Below are 17,949 nucleotides of genomic sequence, written 5' to 3'. Positions count from 1 at the left end.
AAAGAACTAGGAATTTGACTGACTTTTCATATGGTACGTTCTGTGACATCTGTTGCTCGCCTATGTGATTTCTGTAAGTGTACTAGCATGACTGTGTTGAATGTTGATGTAACGGGCTAAGCCTAAGGCACAGTCCGCAACAAGCAAGCCGGCTTGGTAAGGCTTGACCTGCTTTTTGTGGTGTTTTGAGTAGAGGGTAGTGTTAGTGTTCCTCTACTGGTATTTGAGAGGCGTGACTCTTTGGGAATGACTATTCCTATCTTCGTCCGGACTTTCATTGTAGATCCTTCGCTCTCCCAGTCACTCTGATTTTCTGTCACGGTTTGTGGTCTCTGTTTGCTATCTCTTTGCTACAATTTGTTAACTCTCTGTTTGCTACAGTTTGTAGTCTTTCTTTATTCTTAAGCAAACAACTCACCTACATATGCTGTTCGTAACCTCACACAATAGAACCTCAGTTCAATCCTTCAATGCTTCCTGCACACCATACCCTGAAATTCTCATTCAGCATCAAGTTCGCTGTTCTTTCTAGGAAACTGTCTAAAAGAAGTTCTCTCAGCAGCACAAACATGTCCCTCCAGTCTAATGACACACGGGACCTCTTGGACGTTGTCGACAACCTTCGATCACATGGGATCAATCGTTACATTGACTTGCCAGAGATCATTGTATGTGGCGAACAATCTTCTGGCAAAAGCTCAGTCCTTGAAGCGGTATCAGGAGTAGACTCCGCAACAATCAATTCAATCCGGTCACTCTCCTAGACCCACTTACCTATCTAGGTAGGGCTTAAACTCCTATAGGTAACTACTAGGCTTAAAGCGGTAATCAATCAATCCAATCTGAACCTTCTAGGACCCACTTAATTGATTGTTGCGGACTGTGATCAGGAGTGAGGTTCCCGAGCAAGGACAATTTATGTACCAGATTCGCGACCGAGTTGATTCTTCGCCGAGGCCCAGTTGCACCCATCAAAATCCGCATCATGCCGGGCTCTCATGAGAACCGCTCAGAAAGTGATCTGGAGAAGTTACAGAATTTTCACGTCTCAGTCTCCGCAGAAGATCTACAACTCGAGGAAATTATCGAATCGGCGAAGGATGCGATGGGAATAGACGATTGTAGTAGAGTCTTCAGCTCGGATATCCTTCGCCTAGAGCTGTCAGGTCCTGAGCAACCGCATCTTACCCTTGTTGATCTACCTGGCTTGTTCCAGGCCGGCAACCGCTCCCAATCAGATGCAGATAGCGAGACGGTCAAGTCTCTTGTACTCTCGTACATGCGTAGTCCACGAAGCATCATTCTTGCTGTTGTGTCCGCCAAGAATGACTTCAACAACCAATCAATCACGAAGTACTCACGCCAGATCGATCCACAGGGGTTGCGTACTCTCGGATTAATTACGAAGCCGGACACGCTGGATGAGGGCTCTGATAGCGAGCGTTTCTATGTCGAGTTGGCACAAAACAAGGACGTTCAGTTCCGATTGGGTTGGCACGTGCTTCGTAACAGGGATTATACCTCTAGGGACTCGTCTACAGAGGTGCGCAACAAAATTGAAGCCCAATTTTTTGCTTCGGGGGTCTGGAAATCACTTCCACCTAACCAAGTTGGAGTTCACAGTTTGAAGTCCAGGCTTAGCAAGATCCTCAAAGACCACATTGTGGCGCAGCTGCCTGATGTGCTTACACAGATCAAAAGCGGAATTCAAGAATGTACAGAGAGACTGGGAAAACTCGGCGCATCGCGAGCTACGGCGCAAGAGCAGCGACGATATCTCTTACAAGTCAGTCAATCCTTCAGTACCCTTGTCAGGGCTGCCATCGATGGGCAATACTCAGACTCTTTCTTCGGCGACGCCTCGACCCTAGAAGGCTACCAAAAGCGTTTGCGAGCTGTGCTTCAGAACACATTCATAGATTTTGCAGAAGATATGCGCAAGAAGGGTCATACGTATACAATCACTGACGGAGATCCTACCACGCTACCTTCTCACATATCTCGTTCAGACTACATCGCAAAAGTTACAAGACTTCTCAAACGTAGCAGAGGCCGGGAGCTGCCAGGAACGTTCGATCCGCTCATCGTTGGGCAACTCTTCCATGAACAACGTGAACCGTGGGCGAAGCTGGTCAATCAATATCTGGAGATTATCCTTCGTGCTGTTTACTTTCTGGCGCACACAGCTCTAGCACACTAGACTCCGCAACAATCAATTCAATCCGGTCACTCTCCTAGACCCACTTACCTATCTAGGTAGGGCTTAAACTCCTATAGGTAACTACTAGGCTTAAAGCGGTAATCAATCAATCCAATCTGAACCTTCTAGGACCCACTTAATTGATTGTTGCGGACTGTGGTCTTGATGCCTGAAAGTGTAGGTAGAGCAGCTTGACCCGTTGGAGGTGATGGGTGTTGGGCTTCAAGGTCAGCTAATCTGTCTGCTGCCTCGTTTCCTTCAATGCCTAGGTGTCCAGGGGCCCATTTGATAGAGACGTCATGAGTCTCCATGGCGCCATGGCACTCCAGGAAGGCCCATTGAGACGTAGGAGGTGCGTCGCCCCTTAGGCACCATATGACTGAGGTGCTGTCTATGCACAGCCATATTCGACGGGTATTAAATTCTGATTGTCTTATAGTGTGCTGGAGGCCTCTCCATGCTCCTACTGCCTCAGCGTCAAAGACGTGCGATGTAGAGCTAAGTGACCCGCGTCCAGTCTGCAGTTGCTTTCTGTTCTGATACACTGCAAAGCCGTAGGTGACCCGCTTCTCTCCACAGATGTCAATGAGCAAGCTGAGCGAGCTCAGCCAATTGGCTTGCTCAGCCAATTGAGCGGAGGCCAGCAGCTCGCTCGGCTCGCTCGGATTGGCTGAAACAGGGCTGTCAGCTCGCTCGGCTTGATGGGCTCAGTCCCGATTAGGAAAGTTATATAGAAACCTTGGTGTTGAGTTTCTCAGCTAATATCCCACTTATGTACACCGTATTTCGCGTCCATCTCCTCATCGCTGATAACCCCCTTTACAGGCACCTCACCACTGCCAAATCCAGCTCTTATCCATCGTCGATCGCACTGTATTGCTGCTAGAAGTTGCGGAGAAATGCTGCGCCGACGGGGCTCGAGGAGGTCACCCAGCTCGCTGAATAAGCGCTCACACTCACAGCTTGAGCCTGGGATTGATAGCATGTCGATAGCAAATTTGCTAAGGCTAGGGTGGCGATCGCGGAGTTCTACCCAGTATTTTATAGGGTCGACGCCCTCGCCAGCGATCGGTTCGCTGCGTTTCCAAGCCTCATATTCATCTTCCTCGTTCTCCGTAAGCCCTGCAGGCTCAATAAAGTTGTTGATAAAGTTGCCGCGATTTCTGGAGCATTAACGCGTGTTCTTTTTGCTGGCATTATAGCAACGGCGAGGTAGATAGTAGCTGCAAATAGAGACGCGTTGATGGAGTATAGATGAGTGTGGTGGGTGATAAGTAGTAAGTGAAGTGTCGCAAAAGGAGAATATTGTTGCCAGGCGGTTAGCCGGAAATTTAGTAGCTTATTTGCTAGAAATATAGCAAAAAAGAGTGTATTTTATGTTATAACTAGGTTTCGAACTTACGCACTACACCTAAAAATCATCGTGAGATTGCCCCTCCACCAAGTCCTTCAGCCCCAAGTTTCCAACCGCCCCATCTAACCAAGCTAAGCAAGCTGACTGAGCGAGCGCCTATCCCTAAGCTCGCTCGGCTTGCAAGCGCGCATTGCGCGCTCAGCTCATTCGGCTTGGTCAAAACGTCCAAGCCGAGCGAGCTGAGCGAGCCGGCTCGCTCGTTGACAAGTATGCTTCTCTCCTCCCTTTGTATACTGTTCAGAGCCGTCTGAGAAGATAGTCACGTCTAGTGGTGGGAGCTGGGCCCACCATATATTAAAGGCCTTAGCTGCAGCCTTCTTGTCTATGCCGAGCGTTGGGTCAATTCGGCAGCCCGTTGAGTAGTGAGGGGCTGTAAGTGTGGTCCTAAGGATCTCTGGTAGAAGAGATGCCATCTGTTGGACTTTTGTCTTAACTCGCTGTGGTTGTCCTGTTTTTACGCCCCTGTTTACTGTATGTACTAGTGTGCGCCTAGTAAGAGGATGGTCTGCATCTATAGTGCGCAAGTGGGTTGCAAATCTAAGTTTAGCTTCCTCTAGTGCCGCCGCTGCAGATAGTAGTCCGGCGTCTCGGAAGAGTACAGCTGTAGGGGTTGTTTTCCACGCTGGTAGAATGCCCCTTGCTGCTATAGCCAGTGTCTTGTCTATAGCAGCTACGTGCCATCCAACATAAGCGCTGACCTCTTGTGGCCTTCCAGGTTTGAGTGTATGTGGCTGCTTAGTGCGGCCTCTGTACCAGCATTCAGTCCCATACAGGAGCGACGGGTATACACAGGCGATAGTGGCCTTGCGGAGGGAGCTAGCTGGTGGCCCATAGGTGGTTCTGGCCAAGCTGCGAATATGATGGGCTACCCTAGCAGCTTTTGCAGTGCGTGTGGCTACGTGTCGTCTAAAGGTAAGTCTGCGGTCAAACCACACTCCTAACCAACGCAGAGCTGGCTGGCTGTGCTCTCCTCCTGGGAGAATAGGGTGGATCGTGAGCTGCTCATCTACAACACATGATGGTGCATAGCTGCTCCGCTGTCTAGTTAGGTGTATCATTTCCTGCTTTTCTGGGGCAAATGGCATCCATCGGCCAGATCCCAGTGGCTTCGAAGGCCTTCAATATGAGGCTCTCTGTGAAGGAGGATATCCAGGCGCTCCAGAAGAGCGGGAAGAAGTCCCCTTTCTTGATTGGAACAAGGCCTTGAGCCTTATGGAGATGGTTAGTGAGCTCGTTAGAGTAGGCTTGAGAGAGTGGCTTGAACAGCACTACATCAAGCGGCTGGAGCGTGTGAGTTGAATGGGGGGCACAGTCCGCAACAATCAATTAAGTGGGTCCTAGAAGGTTCAGATTGGATTGATTGATTACCGCTTTAAGCCTAGTAGTTACCTATAGGAGTTTAAGCCCTACCTAGATAGGTAAGTGGGTCTAGGAGAGTGACCGGATTGAATTGATTGTTGCGGAGTCTAATGGGGGGGGAGGATCATGAGGAGAATCCTGTGGCGATCACAGTAGTCGATAAACTCCATCGTGACATGAGATCCATGGCCATCAAGGATGAGTAATCGCCATCTCCCTGATCGCTGCTTTGTATAGCGATCAAACACCTGCTCCAGCCAAGCTAGGCCTACGTCATTATTTGACCAGCCTGTTGGAGATGATGAGACAAAGACCTCATGTTCTCCTGCCTTGATATCCTCTACCCAACTTGATCGTATAGCTCCATTTTTAGCTGCGTAGATAAGGGCTGGAGGCAGCGAGCTCCCATCAGCGCAGCAGCAGGCCAGGACTGTCAGAAACTCGCGTGATCCATCCTGGAGAGATGCTCGAACCTCCTTCTTCTCCCATTGACGCCTGCTGAATATCCTCTTGCTTCTGCCTATTAAGCCAATTAAGAAGCCCTTCTCATCCATATTGTATATATCTCGAGCCTCAAGGTGATATTCGGTGATCTTTCGATGCAGCAGCTCGAAGTAGAGTCTATACTTTGACTCAGAATCAGCCAGGTGGCGCGTACGATCCATGGCGCTGGTCCACTTTGAGATGAGATGGATCTCGTGTCGGTTAATGAAGCGAGTAACCCAGCTCTCGCTGAGCTGCTGATGGGCTACTTCTGATGAGAAATTCCTGATCATCTCTCGTGTAGGAGGAATGCCTCGCTTTGTGAGCTTTTCGATATATCTCACAAGCTCTAGCTCTTGTTGTGGGTTGAGTTTCTGCTGGTTGAAGTTCTTGTCTCTTTCTGAGCTTGTCTGGCCCTGGTGCCTTCGGGTCAACGTAGATCTCACAACACCATGCTTAGCAGCAATTTTAGTATACGAGAACTGTTCTCCTGGCTCTAGATTTTCAATATCTTCAATCGCAGCTTGAATTGGGTCCATATTGGTGGAGTTAACGTGTGTTGAAGGTGAAGGGGTTTGACGTGTTTTGGTGTTCCCCGCGCATCACGCGCACGGACACGTTACCGTAGCGCGACGCACCGACGTCAACATGCGCCCGTTCTTGTAAGTGGATGAGTATTCCGCACCTGGACTCACCACCCATCTCTTCATAACAATCCCACTGCTACAGCACATCAATCCCCAACCAGTATCCCCACATCTCCTCTGGCACGGCATTGCCTAAGCGCTGTTGCTGCCCATTTGGCGAGTGGGTGCTGTGCAGGGGAATGCCATTGGTTGAATGCATAACCGGCTTGTAGGCTTCTTTTGTCCCTGCTATAGGCCGCATAAGTGAGCTCGCTCCATCGCTACCGACTAACATGCCCGCACTCGGAACATGCAGATACATGCACGCACCTGCGCCGCGCAGCTTACTCACATTGGCTAGTGCTGCAGCTGCAAGAGGTTTTCCCAGGCACGACTCGAGAAGTCAAAGGTAAAAAGGTAGGAAGCGTTGTAAATTAGTCTTTCCTCTCTCTTCCCCCCCCCCCCCCCCCCCCCCCCCATCGCATTATGGTGCCTCCCTACGGCATTAAACACACCGTTACTCCAAATGGCGACAAACACATCATGTGGCGGTTATGAGGAGAAGCGGACCACGTGTGCCATCTGGCGTTGATCTGGTACTGCTTAGTCTAGGATAACCAGTATCTCTTACCTTAGATACGTCATGAATACAGTCCCTGCCTGCGACTATATAAGAGGCGAGCACGACAGCACACAGAACACAGCCAGAGAGAAAAACATACAATATACACTTTAGACCCTAATTACTACCTCGCGCGGTTACACTTTAATTCACTGCATTTACTTTAATACATTGCGCACTTCCGAGATTCTCGCTCCACGTTTCGCACACTTCGTGTGGTAATTCACACTCTAGGCCGGCAGCTGAATGGGATGAGCGATAATCATGTCTCGGTGTTCCTGCTCCTAAGCGAAGGAGCAATCCGACTGAATATCACAATAGAGGAAGGTTTCATTTTAGGGGAACCGCCGTGGAAGTGAGAAAGCTCTACAGTTATGTACGCTCGTAGGGCTTGCAGAGATACATATTCTCTACATAGAGGAGGTGACGAGTTGGGGTGTTCCGCTTACGAGCTTTGCTCACATTTTTCTTCCGTAGCCCAAGTCGTTTACATACTGGTCTCATGGAACCCTCCTCAGTCCTGTTTGATCAGTTCCTTCTTGACTGCTGCATGCTTGTAAACAGCAGCAGTCTCGCCGCAGTCACCACCACCTCCACTCGGGTTGCCGTTCTTGACTGGGATCGAGTCATCGTCAGAATCGCTGCCACCACCATCTCCGCCATCGCCGTTGTGTCCCCCGATGAGAAGTCTGCCACCGCTACCGCCACCGCTACCTCCACCTCGCCATCTCTTCCAAGCCGCGATTCCGCCCATGACCGCAGTGCTTATAGCCCAGACGCCACCAAATACGATCGGCACACCATACCCGCCCATCGCAGCGCTCGTGAGGATTGCGAATGTCGAACCGGCTGCAACACTTCCGATGCCTGCATGGACGCCTGCTGCAATGCTTCCTGCTCACTCATTAGCACTTAAAGCCCTTATCTTTTGATTATATCTACATACCAGCAGCAATACCGCCAGCCGTGAAACCAGCGATGCTCAGGAATGCCGGAGTGCAGGCGAGGAGGATGAGCGGAACGAGAATCGCGGCCGTCTCCCAAGGATGCTCTTTCATCCATTTGGTGGCTGCCTTTGCGACGTCGATGATGTCGATCTGGCGCAGAGCTTCGATGGCTCTGTCGAATGCGCAACTGGCTTTTCGACCGAAGGCACGGATGGCGTTTGCGAGGTGGTAGCTTGCGAGAGCGACTTTCATAGTGATGGGGGTACCTGCGGTGTTTCGGATGGCCTCTGCAACGGTTCTGCTTGCCAGAGAAGTGTTGGGTCTTGTGGGGCGTTCGGTCTCTGGCGGGGCGTTGGGGGACGTGGAAGAGCTATCGCTTGTTGCCTTCTCGTCTGCTTCGACAGTGGAGTCTTCTTTATCCTTTGGGTCCTTATCATCTGTGTGGGGGGGTGCAGGGTGGTCGCTCTTTAGACTTGGCATTCTGAATTTGTGCTCGTATGCCCTCTTTGCCGCGATAGCTCGAGCTGCGTACATCCTCTGGATTGATGCAGTACTTAGCCCGTCTTCTTTGGTCATTTTGGCACCCATCTTGAAGGTGGTAGTCTCGGGTGCTGTGTTAGTCGAGCGGTCAAGTGTTCCTCACAAATAGTGTGGCGGTTATGAGGAGAAGCTGTCATGGTTTGGGGCCTCTGTTTGCTACAGTGTGGGGTTTTTGTTTACTTGAGGAGCAAACAACCCACTTTTAATAGTGGGGCGATGTCTATCTACGGCTAGCGCTGTTTGCTGTTACTCAACTACATAACCTCAGTTTAATCCTTCAATTCTTCCTGCACACCATTTCCCCACAGAAGCGGATCACGTGTACCACGTGGCGGTGGCCTGGTGCTGCTTTGTCACGTTAACCAGCATCTCTTACATCAGCTGCATCATAGATATGTCATGGAAACAGACCCTGCTGCTGCCTCATTGTGTCCATGTCCGCCCGCTTCGCCAACTTCGCGCCTTCGCCCGCTGAGTCCGCCGTCCCTGTGCAATTCGGGACTTTGCTCTATACAGAAGCACCAGGCTCGTTGCTCGTTATGCGCTACATGGACGGGCCAACCGTGCCTGTTCCTCGAGGCATTGATCGGCCGCTCAACGAAGTCTTCTTCGCTATGCAACTGTCCCCCACTAGGTTTTGGTCGATAGCCGCTCAGCAAGCTTCTGAGGCAGCCAATGCAGCTGGCTTTGTGGTTGACAGGGCTCATCATTTGGGCAAAGGTGACTGCTTTGGCCTCCCTGTCCTTGATCCCTCTCTCCCTGCATCGACGTTAGTGGGTATGTCCCACATGCAGATCATCTATCAGCTGCTGCCGCAGAACCAGTCTGGCTGGGCATGCAGAGGTCGCACGAGCGCTATTTGGATTCCGCGCATGGTCTTCAACTGGTCATCAACGTCTGTAGCTCAGCGGGATTGTGTTATCGTGGAAGTGTTGCAGGAACATGCGTCCACGTTCAAGAGGAGGGTTGACGAGGCGGTCTTGCCCGGCAACGTGATCGGTCAGGCTTCTCAGCATGAGCAGGTAGGCGTTATTGTTATTCTGCGAAAGGAATGATCTTCCTGTCTTTTTGCGTGTTTTCTTTTGCGTTCTGCTTGATCTCCTTGTCTTTTGCAATTGGGCTTGGCTTCTCGAGGACTGAGCTTCTTGCTCATTGATCTCAATATCTTGCTTCTAAGTAGATAAAAGGGAATTTCATCCTGTACTTAGATTATTTGCCTAACTTAGCCAAGTCGCGATCCTCTCATTTTTGCCCATAACAAGTCTGATCGCTTGTTGGTTGTCGCACCAGACGGTTCATAACTCATCTAGATCAAGTGTGAGCTCTCAGAAGAACCGTTTAAGCGCCATTACTTCTTTGGTTATAGTACCTGGACTTTTCGACCAACAGATACAATGCATTGCGCGACTCCTGTTAGTCTATGTTGCTTCTTCGTAGTGGGTGAGTAACCCAAATCAACGATCACAACGGGTTTATTACGAACGCTCGCGCCCGTACAGTTCTAGAAAATAGTACGGCTTAGAATTATCAGGAATATCTTTTAGATCTAATCGAAGCCATAAATGACGATGGCATAATTAATAACTACTAGTACGACGCGATAAAGACATATCTTGAAAATACATTCGATGAGTGATCATGGCGCAATTAAGCGTGTAAAGGCACTAGTACACTGCAATAGTTAGGATGCCTCTAATAAGTGAGATTGTGTGTACAGATCTATATACAAGTACGAGGGGAACTTTATTATTCCTCGCACGGGCCAACTGCCAGCGTGGCACGTGATTGTATGGCACGTGATCGCGTGAGGGATCGTAGGTTTGATCCATCACACTACCCCCCCTTCAAAAAAAAGCAGGTTCCGTCGCTTAAAGTAATTAAAAAGAGTTGTCTAGCTTGCTTTGCAAAAGCTTCTGTAAGCCTAAACAGCAATGTTGCCGGTATTGCGAAAGCTACGCGGGCCAATAGTCTCCTCCGTCTGCTGTATCGTCGGGGCTCCTGGTGGAGGCTTAGGATTGTTAGAGGATGCGATCACTGTAATCATAAGTAAATCCTGTTTGCCTGCGAGCGTCGCAAACTTTCGATGTGGTCCTGGAGCTTTAGGGCGGGACTCATGGTACTGTTGGACAATGTCTGCGGAGTCCACCAGGTTCATGTATGGTTCCCAAGATGGGTTGTCGGTGCCGGCGGGGTAGTTGGTCCATCGCACTAAGTATTGGAGAAGACCGCTGCGAGAGTAGGGGTCTTTAAGTCTCTTGTTGACGCGGGAGTCTAGGACGGCTTCCACTTCATAGCTTGTACCATCTTCCTCGTCGGGATCGGCGAACTCAGCTGGTGCGGAATCGCGCAGTTGACCAGGCAGCGGAGCCTCCTCGTGTAAGTGTAGTAACCACGGGTGGAAGACGTTGTGGAGCTTGCCCATCTCTGGAGGCAGGAGTAGTTCGTAAGCCATATTGTCAATGACGCGTGTGACAGTGAAGGGACCGCGGTTCTTGAAGTCAAGTGATAGACTAGGACGTGTAGTACGGAAGTTACGGGCGTCCAACATAACTTGATCGCCGACCTTAAACTCAGGCGCTGGGAGCCGGGCGTCGTTTGCGTATTCCGCCTGTTTAGCTTGTGACCATTGTAGTTCGAGCCGAAGGGCTTTGCGTAGCGCGTCTAGCTTTTCTGCAAACTTGTTGGCGTTGTCTTGATCTCTGCGAGCTGGGGCAGTGAGACCAGTGTTCACCTTAGGTGGTTCAAGACCAGACTTCGGGTCATAGCCCTTAGTGAGGCGGAAAGCGGTAGTCCCAGTATCGACGAAGGCTTTCACAAGGGTATCAACCTTTAGGTCCACCACAGGTATAAACTTCTTCTTCTTGCTAAGCCGATCAACAATCACTAAGACGTTGGTATATGTGCGGCCGTTATCGGTGCAAGGAGGCAGGTGCGTGATATAGTCCATGCTGATGCTACTCCAATATCGCTCAGGTATCGGGAGTGGATGTAGGAGCCCGTGTTTCCCATCGCGGTAAGATTTCGATCTCCGACAGGCCAAACAGTTCTTGACGTACTGTGCTACATCATTTATCATCTTCGGCCAGTAGTACCAGCGGTTTAACATGTCGTAGCTACCGTGTTTGCCGCTATGGCCACCGCAATAGGATCGGTGTACGCGTTCGATGATCCGGGTGCGCAGGGTGCCTGATTCGGGGATGTAGACCTTCTTCTTGACATAGAAGACTCCGTCGTGTATTGAGCAATCACCAAGCTCTAAGCGTATCCTGTTTGGACCGTGAATTAGGTGGTACGGGATGCGGCGCTGGCCATCAGCTTTGGCTTTGAGGATAACTTGAACGATGTCGTCATCCGGGTAAGCTTGTCGAACGGTCTGGAGGATATTGGCTTCGTCCAGCGACGTGTCCGGCTCCGTAAGCGGTGCAGCGGACGTGTCATCGACCTCCGCTGTGTCTCCGAGAGCGAAGAGGTATTCGTCGCTAAAGTCGTCCGTTTCACTGTCTTGGTACATCATCATGGCCAAGGAGACTGGGGACGTCCGGAGCTCGTCACCGAGGGCGTTGGCCAGATATACAGCGTGTCGGGAGCCACCGTCGAAGTGGAAGCTAAAGGTGGCAACTCGACACTCAGGATCCACCTGGTCAGGCTTGAGGATCACTTGTACCTGGTGTTGACGTCGCTCATCCTCGGCGTTAGCTGGAAGATCGCCCGGTCGGCGAGTGAGTGCGTCGGGCTTAGTTCCTTGTTTACCAGGACGGTATTTGACTCTAAAATTGAACTCAGCTAGGAACTCAGCCCATCGAGCTTGCCGTCGGTTGAGGCGTTTGGTTGTCATGAACGTCTGGAGGGCCTGGTGGTCTGACAATACCAAGATGGGATCATCAGTACCTGACAGTTCAAACCTCCACTCCTCGAATGCTCGAACAATCGCGAGGAGCTCCTTGTCATAGATCTCGTAGTTGCACTCGGCAGGTGTCATCTTATGTGATAAGAACGCTACAGGTCGTAGAACACCTTTGTGCATCTGCGAGAGGATAGCTGCGGTAACGAAGTCCGACGCGTCAGTCTCGAGCCACGTTTCCAAATCTGGGTCAAAGTGGGACAGTACGCCCGCTGTTTTAAACGCAAGCTTTAGCTGTTCAAAGGCTTTCGCAGCTTGTCCATTAGCTTGGAGAGGGAAATGTCGTTGACTACCCTCCTTGGTGAGTTCCGTGAGTGGCTTAGCGATATATGAGAACCCTTTAATAAACCGGCGATAGAAGTTGCAGAAGCCGAGGAAAGACTGCATGTCCTTCACTGATCTCGGCAGTTGCCAATCGAGGACAGTGGAGACCTTCTCCGGATCCATTTCGATGCCGTCGGTGGTGAGGATCAAGCCTAAGTACTTGACTCGCTTGGTTTCGAACTTGCACTTCGTGGGATCCAACGATAGTCCTGCGCCTTGAATCTTGCGGAGAACCTTTAGGACATGCGAACGGTGGTCTTTCTCGTTGTCGCTATATATAAGTATGTCGTCTAGGTAGGCGGTACATATAACGTCCAAGTATTCGCGCAGCGTTTCGTTGATGAAGTTTTGGAACGTCCCTGGTGCATTGCACAGTCCAAAGGGCATGACCATATACTCATAGAGTCCGTACCGGGTGAGGAAGGCGGTTTTCTCTTCGTCACCTTCTTTAATCCGAACGGTGTTGAAAGCGGCTACAACATCGACGAGAGACATAATCTGAACTTTGGCCATGCGCGCTAGAGTTTCTTTGATGGCTGGTGGCGCATTTCGATTCTTCTTAGTGACGTTGTTGAGTGCTCGGTAGTCGACACATATGCGGAGACCTCCTCCAGGTTTCTTGACGATCAAGACAGGTGACGCAAACGGGGAGTTACTGGCCTTGATTAAGCCCTTTTGCAGCATGTCATCGATATACTTCTTAACAGCCTCAGTCTCGGTACGAGTGAGTCCGTAGACATGAGGCTTAGGGGGCGTAGTGTCAGGAAGCAGGTCGATGGGGTGGTCGACTCCTGGTCTTCGTTCGGGGAGTTGATGAGCCAGATGAGGGTTGAACAGATCAGGTAGTTCGTCCAACACCCACTCAGGTACCAGCTGGCCAATCTGGTCTCTAGTCATGTAAGGTTGCTCCATCTTGTGCATGTACTTCTCAAAGTCAGTTTGCGAGACTGCGGCTACGCCGATGCCTTCTCGGTCTTCATCGGGGGGCTTCGCAAGCTTGGCCCAATGGCGGGGTTCCAACCATATGACCTGGTCAGGATGTTTGGCTGCGAGTGCGGTTGCAGCGGCAGCGGAGATGAGGTAGATATCAGCCATAGTCTCCTCAGTCGTCACCTTACCATCCTTGTTCGTCTTAGTAGTGGTGTCGCCTGTCTGGTAGTCTCCCTTGACTAGTTGTACGTGACTGTGACAAACTCCGTTTTCGTAAACCGTCTCTGGGAGTCCTTCGTGGAGGCAGTTAAGTTTGCACCCTGCCTTAGCGAAGGTGAGTGATCGCTGGTCGCCAAAGTGGAGGGCAGGCTGGTGATAGTCCATCCAATTCATGCCTAGGATAACGTCGTACTTGCCGATATTGGTGACGTAGCATAGGACGTTGTGCGTATGGCTTCCGTGTCGGACGGGCAGATCAACGGCCTGGGTAAGCTTGTCCACTTCTCCGCCGTTGGCTAGTGACAATCGAATGGGTTTGGCCACAGGCATAGTATCTAGGCGGTGTTGGTTAACCCATGACTGATTGACGAAGCATGCGCTGGCTCCCGTGTCGATAAGGGTAGAAATCGGTTGCCAACAATCAGGTCGCGTGAGAGCGGAGCCGGGAAACTCGAGTTGTCGGCTGAAGTCTTTAGAAGGCTTGCCTCCGATGGAGGCGGAGGACACGAAGTGGACCTCCGTCATAGTTGGCGTTTCGTCAGGGGCGAGCAGCAAGGCTGCAGCGATCTCGAAACGGCGATGCTGGTTTCGAACACGGCGCTGGTGTATTTTTGCGTTACGCCAATTGAGCTCCCGCACGCGGCTCTGCGCGGGAGCCCCTAATTTAAATGCTCAAGTAGTTCCTCGTTGTTGACGTAGAAGCCATCGTCATCCACTAAGTCGTTGTCGTCCAGCGGCTCCTCAGTATCCTCGTCTCGCTCCTCTTCGTTGGAAGCGTCGAGAGCATTGATGTACAAAGAAGCCAGTGCGGGGATTTGGTGAGAAGGAGTGAAGGGCTTGCCGCGGCAGGGGGCAGTCTCGTGCCTCATCTGATGGTCATCCTTGCCACATTTGAAGCAGAGCTTCAAGTCAGCTAGACGCTTCTTGTCTTTCTCTGACCGCTCGAAGGCCATCTTCTTGTACGTATGCGTGCTGGCGGCGTTGTTGTGACCTGGAGTGTCGGGTGTCCGGAAGGTGACCAACTTTTGGGTACGGCTAGCACCAGCGGTCTTCGTAACGGGAGTTAATTTTCGGCCAGCGTCAATCTGTTGATGTCCCTGGTCGATGTGTTGCGCTCGCAGCAAGAAGGACTGGATGGTCTCATCCTTGTGAGATCCGGCAGTGGTCGCGATAGCTAACCCGGGTCGCATGAACTCGCGAGCGTATCGGATCTGGGTCGCGTTCTTGTGTTTGAGGATTCGCATGCAAGAGGTGAACTTAGACTTCCACTCCATGAACTTCTGTCCAGACTTGTAGCGGAGCGAGCCGTCGGCGATGAGGGTTTCGGCCAGACTTTCCAAAAAGCAAGTTGACTTGGATTACTTGCTTGACTTGCTTGGTTTAAACCAAGCAAGCAAGTCAAGTAAGAGCTGGGCAGCTAAGCAAGCAAGTCAAGTCAAGATACTTTGCTTGCTTGGCTTACTTGGTTTACTTGGTTGTTTTAGCGTTACTGTGATGAGGGTGCTAAAACTGCTGTACGGTAGATGTCGCGATGGTTTTGAAGTGTTGCAGTTGCCTCGGTTGAGTCCCAAACAGGCTAAGCGGCTATCAAATAACGTTAGCCTTAGTCTAGCGCATTGCTCCAATCTCGACGTACGCCTGTCTAGAAGCCTATCGCAATGCAGTATCCCCTATAGCAACGCGTTTTCCAGTGATTTATACTGCCCTGATACCCCCAATATGGCCAAACGTCGCCTACCACAAACTTCTGCTCGGAGCAAACGTACGAAAGTAGCCGCTGCCACCAACAACGTCGCCTCAACTCCTGAGGCTTCACCTGAGCCTGCATCTAAGCCTGCATCTAAGCCTAGACCTCAGCGTCGATCACCTCGCAAAACCCTAGCTGCCGCAAGCCAGGCTAACGCCTCGCCGCCAATACCTACCTTCGAGTTGCAGTTCTTAGAGTCGCAGGCGGAGGCTGAGATTGTCGCGCCCACCGAGGGCAGCCGAGCTGGCACGGTGGCTACAACTGAGGCTGGAGAGGGTGGTCAGGATGAGACAAACAGCGCACTAGTTGAGAACTTTGACGGCATTGACTGGGCACGTTTACCTGATTTTATCAAGCCATTGGCGCGTTCTAAGCGCCCAAAAAGTTGGATCTTTCAGTATGGCTACCGCGTTGTTGAGCGCCATGCTACATCTCGAATCTGGTTTGTGTGCAAGTACTGCCATGTACACAAAACTATCGACGCTGGCCGTGGTGGTTTGTTTAACATTACTCAGGCTACAACCTCAGCAGCCACCCATCTCAGCCAACCAAAGCCTGGCCACAACCTTACGAAAGATGGCCCAAAGTTAGCGCAGAGAGCTCGAGGCCAGCTGTCGTTGCGGCAAGCTTTTGACGCTGGTTTAGACGTACAACAAAACACTGCTAACGCGTTTGGAAACTTCGACGTAGAGGGCTTTCGAACAGCCACTGTCATGTGGCTTGTTAACCGAAACCACCCGCTCAGCGAACTTACGACGCCTGATTTTAGAGAGATGATGAGATTTGCCAACCCAGAGGCAGAGGCAGCGTTGTGGGTAAGTAATACCAGCGTTTCTACCTTTGTGATGAGGTTGTTCCGGTCTATACGACCGCAAGTTATCGACACCCTGTCAGGCTCAGTAAGCAAAATACACGTAAGCTTTGATGGCTGGACAACAAAGGGTGGTAAACGTGGCTTCTCTGGAGTAGTCGCTCACTTTGCCGACGCAGCTGGAATAATACGAGACTTACCAATCGATCTGCCTGAGCTCGCTGGCGCCCACACCGGTGAGGCTATTGCCAAAGCTATCTCGACGACGCTCTCAGCATACGGAATAACAAGCGACCGATTAGGCTATTTTGTACTCGACAACGCTACCAACAACGACACTGCGATCGCCGCGCTCGCGCGCGAGTACGAATTTGAGTCCGCTCACCGGCGCCTCCGCTGCAGTTGTCACACGCTTAACCTCATCGGCCAGGCTATTATATTTGGCACCAACAAAGACGCCTACGGCAACACTCAAGAGCAGTACAATACCGAGGAGCAGTATATGCGAGAGTGGCGGAAAGATGGCCCTATTGGAGTGCTAGTTGACGTCATCAACTATATCAAAACGCCGCAACAGTACGAGCTTTTTCGTGGCTACCAGCGCCTTGCCAACAACAACCTGCCTGCTGAAGGGCGTCTCAAAGTACTCGAGCCAGTCAAGCCTGTCGTCACTCGCTGGAACTCATACTATGCTGCTTTTGAGCGCGCTACCAAGCTTCAAGCCGCGTATAACTTGTACGCTGAGCATCATATCAATAGGGTTATCCTTGAAGATGCGCACGCTGCGCAGCGGAATAATAAGCGGCCCGACGCCCCAAACTGGATGAGATCAACTGGGCTCCGAGCTGCTGACTGGGCGGTGATTGCAGAGTACCAGGACTGCTTAGAGCCGCTCAAGTACGCCACAAAACGCCTCGAGGGACGCTCTAAGGATGGCAAATACGGCGCAATCTATGAGGTTATACCCGTTTTTGAGTACGTACTCAGCAAGCTTGAGGCCCGGGCGCGCCCGTTCGAGCACGTCGACTTCAACGCTCATGCCGAGGCTCCAGAGGATCACCTCAACGTCAACCTCCGCGCCGCGTGGAGCAAAGCCAACGACTACTACAACAAGCTCGACGACTCGCCCGCTTACTACGCCGCTGTTTGCCTACACCCGTACTACAAGAACTACTGCGATGTGGCGTGGGCAGACAAAGCTGATTGGCTTACTAGTGCCAACGCGTCGTTCCAACAGCTTTGGGCGGCATACAAACCTCAACGAGCACGCCAGCGGTATACAACTGCGCCGAGTAGCAACAACATAGACGAGGCAATTATTGCTATACTTAGCCGCAACAATGACCGAGAGGCTCCACTTGACGAGTTTGAGCGCTGGAAAACACAAGAGCCGCAGTGGACGCAGGAGCAGTACAACGCAGATGGAAATCCTGTCCAATACTGGATACAACTACTGCCGAAATACCCGCATTTAGCGCAGTTTGCAATCGATATCATGACTATCCCAGCATCAAGCAGCGACTGTGAGCGCCTCTTCAGTGAGCTTGGCGACCTTCTTGAACCTAAACGACGTGCTCTGGGCAGTGAGCTACTCGCAGCTCTTCAATTAGTAAGGTCATGGGTGCGAGCTGGTTATAAACCGTACAACTGTAGCGAGGCTAAGCTTTCAGATGAGCAGCTTGTAGGAGATTACAACATACTAGAGTGGAACACTGAGTTTTGGTAATTTGTATGTAGCTTAATCTCTTTGTAGTAGTCAAGTAATCCAAGTACTTGCAAGTAATACAAGCAAGTCAAGCAAGTAAAAAAATCACCCCAAGCAAGTC

General features: G+C 51.1%; 8 protein-coding genes across 8 annotated transcripts; 3 read left to right on the top strand and 5 right to left on the bottom strand.

Annotated features, from left to right (window-relative positions):
* Nucleotides 1–985: 985 nt before the first annotated feature.
* On the top strand, nucleotides 986–2,200 carry PtrM4_144400 (interferon-induced GTP-binding protein Mx; the record flags this gene model as incomplete). The annotated part of the gene is made up of 1 exon (XM_001942186.2): nucleotides 986–2,200. One exon carries the CDS (start codon nucleotides 986–988, stop codon nucleotides 2,198–2,200), a length of 1,215 nt encoding a protein of 404 aa, XP_001942221.2.
* A 125-nt stretch (nucleotides 2,201–2,325) lies between these two features.
* Nucleotides 2,326–4,672, bottom strand: PtrM4_144390 (Dimer-Tnp-hAT domain containing protein; the record flags this gene model as incomplete). Its single annotated transcript, XM_066109743.1, has 3 exons — nucleotides 2,326–2,870; nucleotides 2,981–3,363; nucleotides 3,849–4,672. 3 exons carry the CDS (start codon nucleotides 4,670–4,672, stop codon nucleotides 2,326–2,328), a joined length of 1,752 nt encoding a protein of 583 aa, XP_065959726.1.
* Nucleotides 4,673–5,080: 408 nt separating this feature from the next.
* On the bottom strand, nucleotides 5,081–5,995 carry PtrM4_144380 (uncharacterized protein; the record flags this gene model as incomplete). Its single annotated transcript, XM_066109742.1, has 1 exon — nucleotides 5,081–5,995. The coding sequence occupies one exon, from the start codon at nucleotides 5,993–5,995 to the stop codon at nucleotides 5,081–5,083; it is 915 nt and encodes a 304-aa protein (XP_065959725.1).
* A 1,223-nt stretch (nucleotides 5,996–7,218) lies between these two features.
* Nucleotides 7,219–8,239, bottom strand: PtrM4_144370 (Ifi-6-16 multi-domain protein; the record flags this gene model as incomplete). The annotated part of the gene is made up of 2 exons (XM_001942188.1): nucleotides 7,219–7,598; nucleotides 7,651–8,239. The coding sequence occupies 2 exons, from the start codon at nucleotides 8,237–8,239 to the stop codon at nucleotides 7,219–7,221; spliced, it is 969 nt and encodes a 322-aa protein (XP_001942223.1).
* Nucleotides 8,240–8,625: 386 nt separating this feature from the next.
* On the top strand, nucleotides 8,626–9,246 carry PtrM4_144360 (uncharacterized protein; the record flags this gene model as incomplete). The annotated part of the gene is made up of 1 exon (XM_001942189.1): nucleotides 8,626–9,246. One exon carries the CDS (start codon nucleotides 8,626–8,628, stop codon nucleotides 9,244–9,246), a length of 621 nt encoding a protein of 206 aa, XP_001942224.1.
* An 866-nt stretch (nucleotides 9,247–10,112) lies between these two features.
* PtrM4_144350 (uncharacterized protein) lies at nucleotides 10,113–14,090 on the bottom strand (the record flags this gene model as incomplete). The annotated part of the gene is made up of 1 exon (XM_066109741.1): nucleotides 10,113–14,090. The coding sequence occupies one exon, from the start codon at nucleotides 14,088–14,090 to the stop codon at nucleotides 10,113–10,115; it is 3,978 nt and encodes a 1,325-aa protein (XP_065959724.1).
* Nucleotides 14,091–14,224: 134 nt separating this feature from the next.
* PtrM4_144340 (uncharacterized protein) lies at nucleotides 14,225–14,809 on the bottom strand (the record flags this gene model as incomplete). The annotated part of the gene is made up of 1 exon (XM_066109740.1): nucleotides 14,225–14,809. One exon carries the CDS (start codon nucleotides 14,807–14,809, stop codon nucleotides 14,225–14,227), a length of 585 nt encoding a protein of 194 aa, XP_065959723.1.
* A 475-nt stretch (nucleotides 14,810–15,284) lies between these two features.
* On the top strand, nucleotides 15,285–17,849 carry PtrM4_144330 (uncharacterized protein; the record flags this gene model as incomplete). The annotated part of the gene is made up of 2 exons (XM_066109739.1): nucleotides 15,285–15,327; nucleotides 15,448–17,849. The coding sequence occupies 2 exons, from the start codon at nucleotides 15,285–15,287 to the stop codon at nucleotides 17,847–17,849; spliced, it is 2,445 nt and encodes an 814-aa protein (XP_065959722.1).
* Between the last annotated feature and the right edge of the window lie 100 nt (nucleotides 17,850–17,949).

Source organism: Pyrenophora tritici-repentis, chromosome 9, assembly GCF_003171515.1.
Source record: "Pyrenophora tritici-repentis strain M4 chromosome 9, whole genome shotgun sequence".
Taxonomy (NCBI): Eukaryota; Fungi; Ascomycota; class Dothideomycetes; order Pleosporales; family Pleosporaceae; genus Pyrenophora; species Pyrenophora tritici-repentis.
The sequence above is the reverse complement of the archived record's forward strand: the minus strand, read 5'-3'. Positions and strand labels throughout refer to the sequence as shown.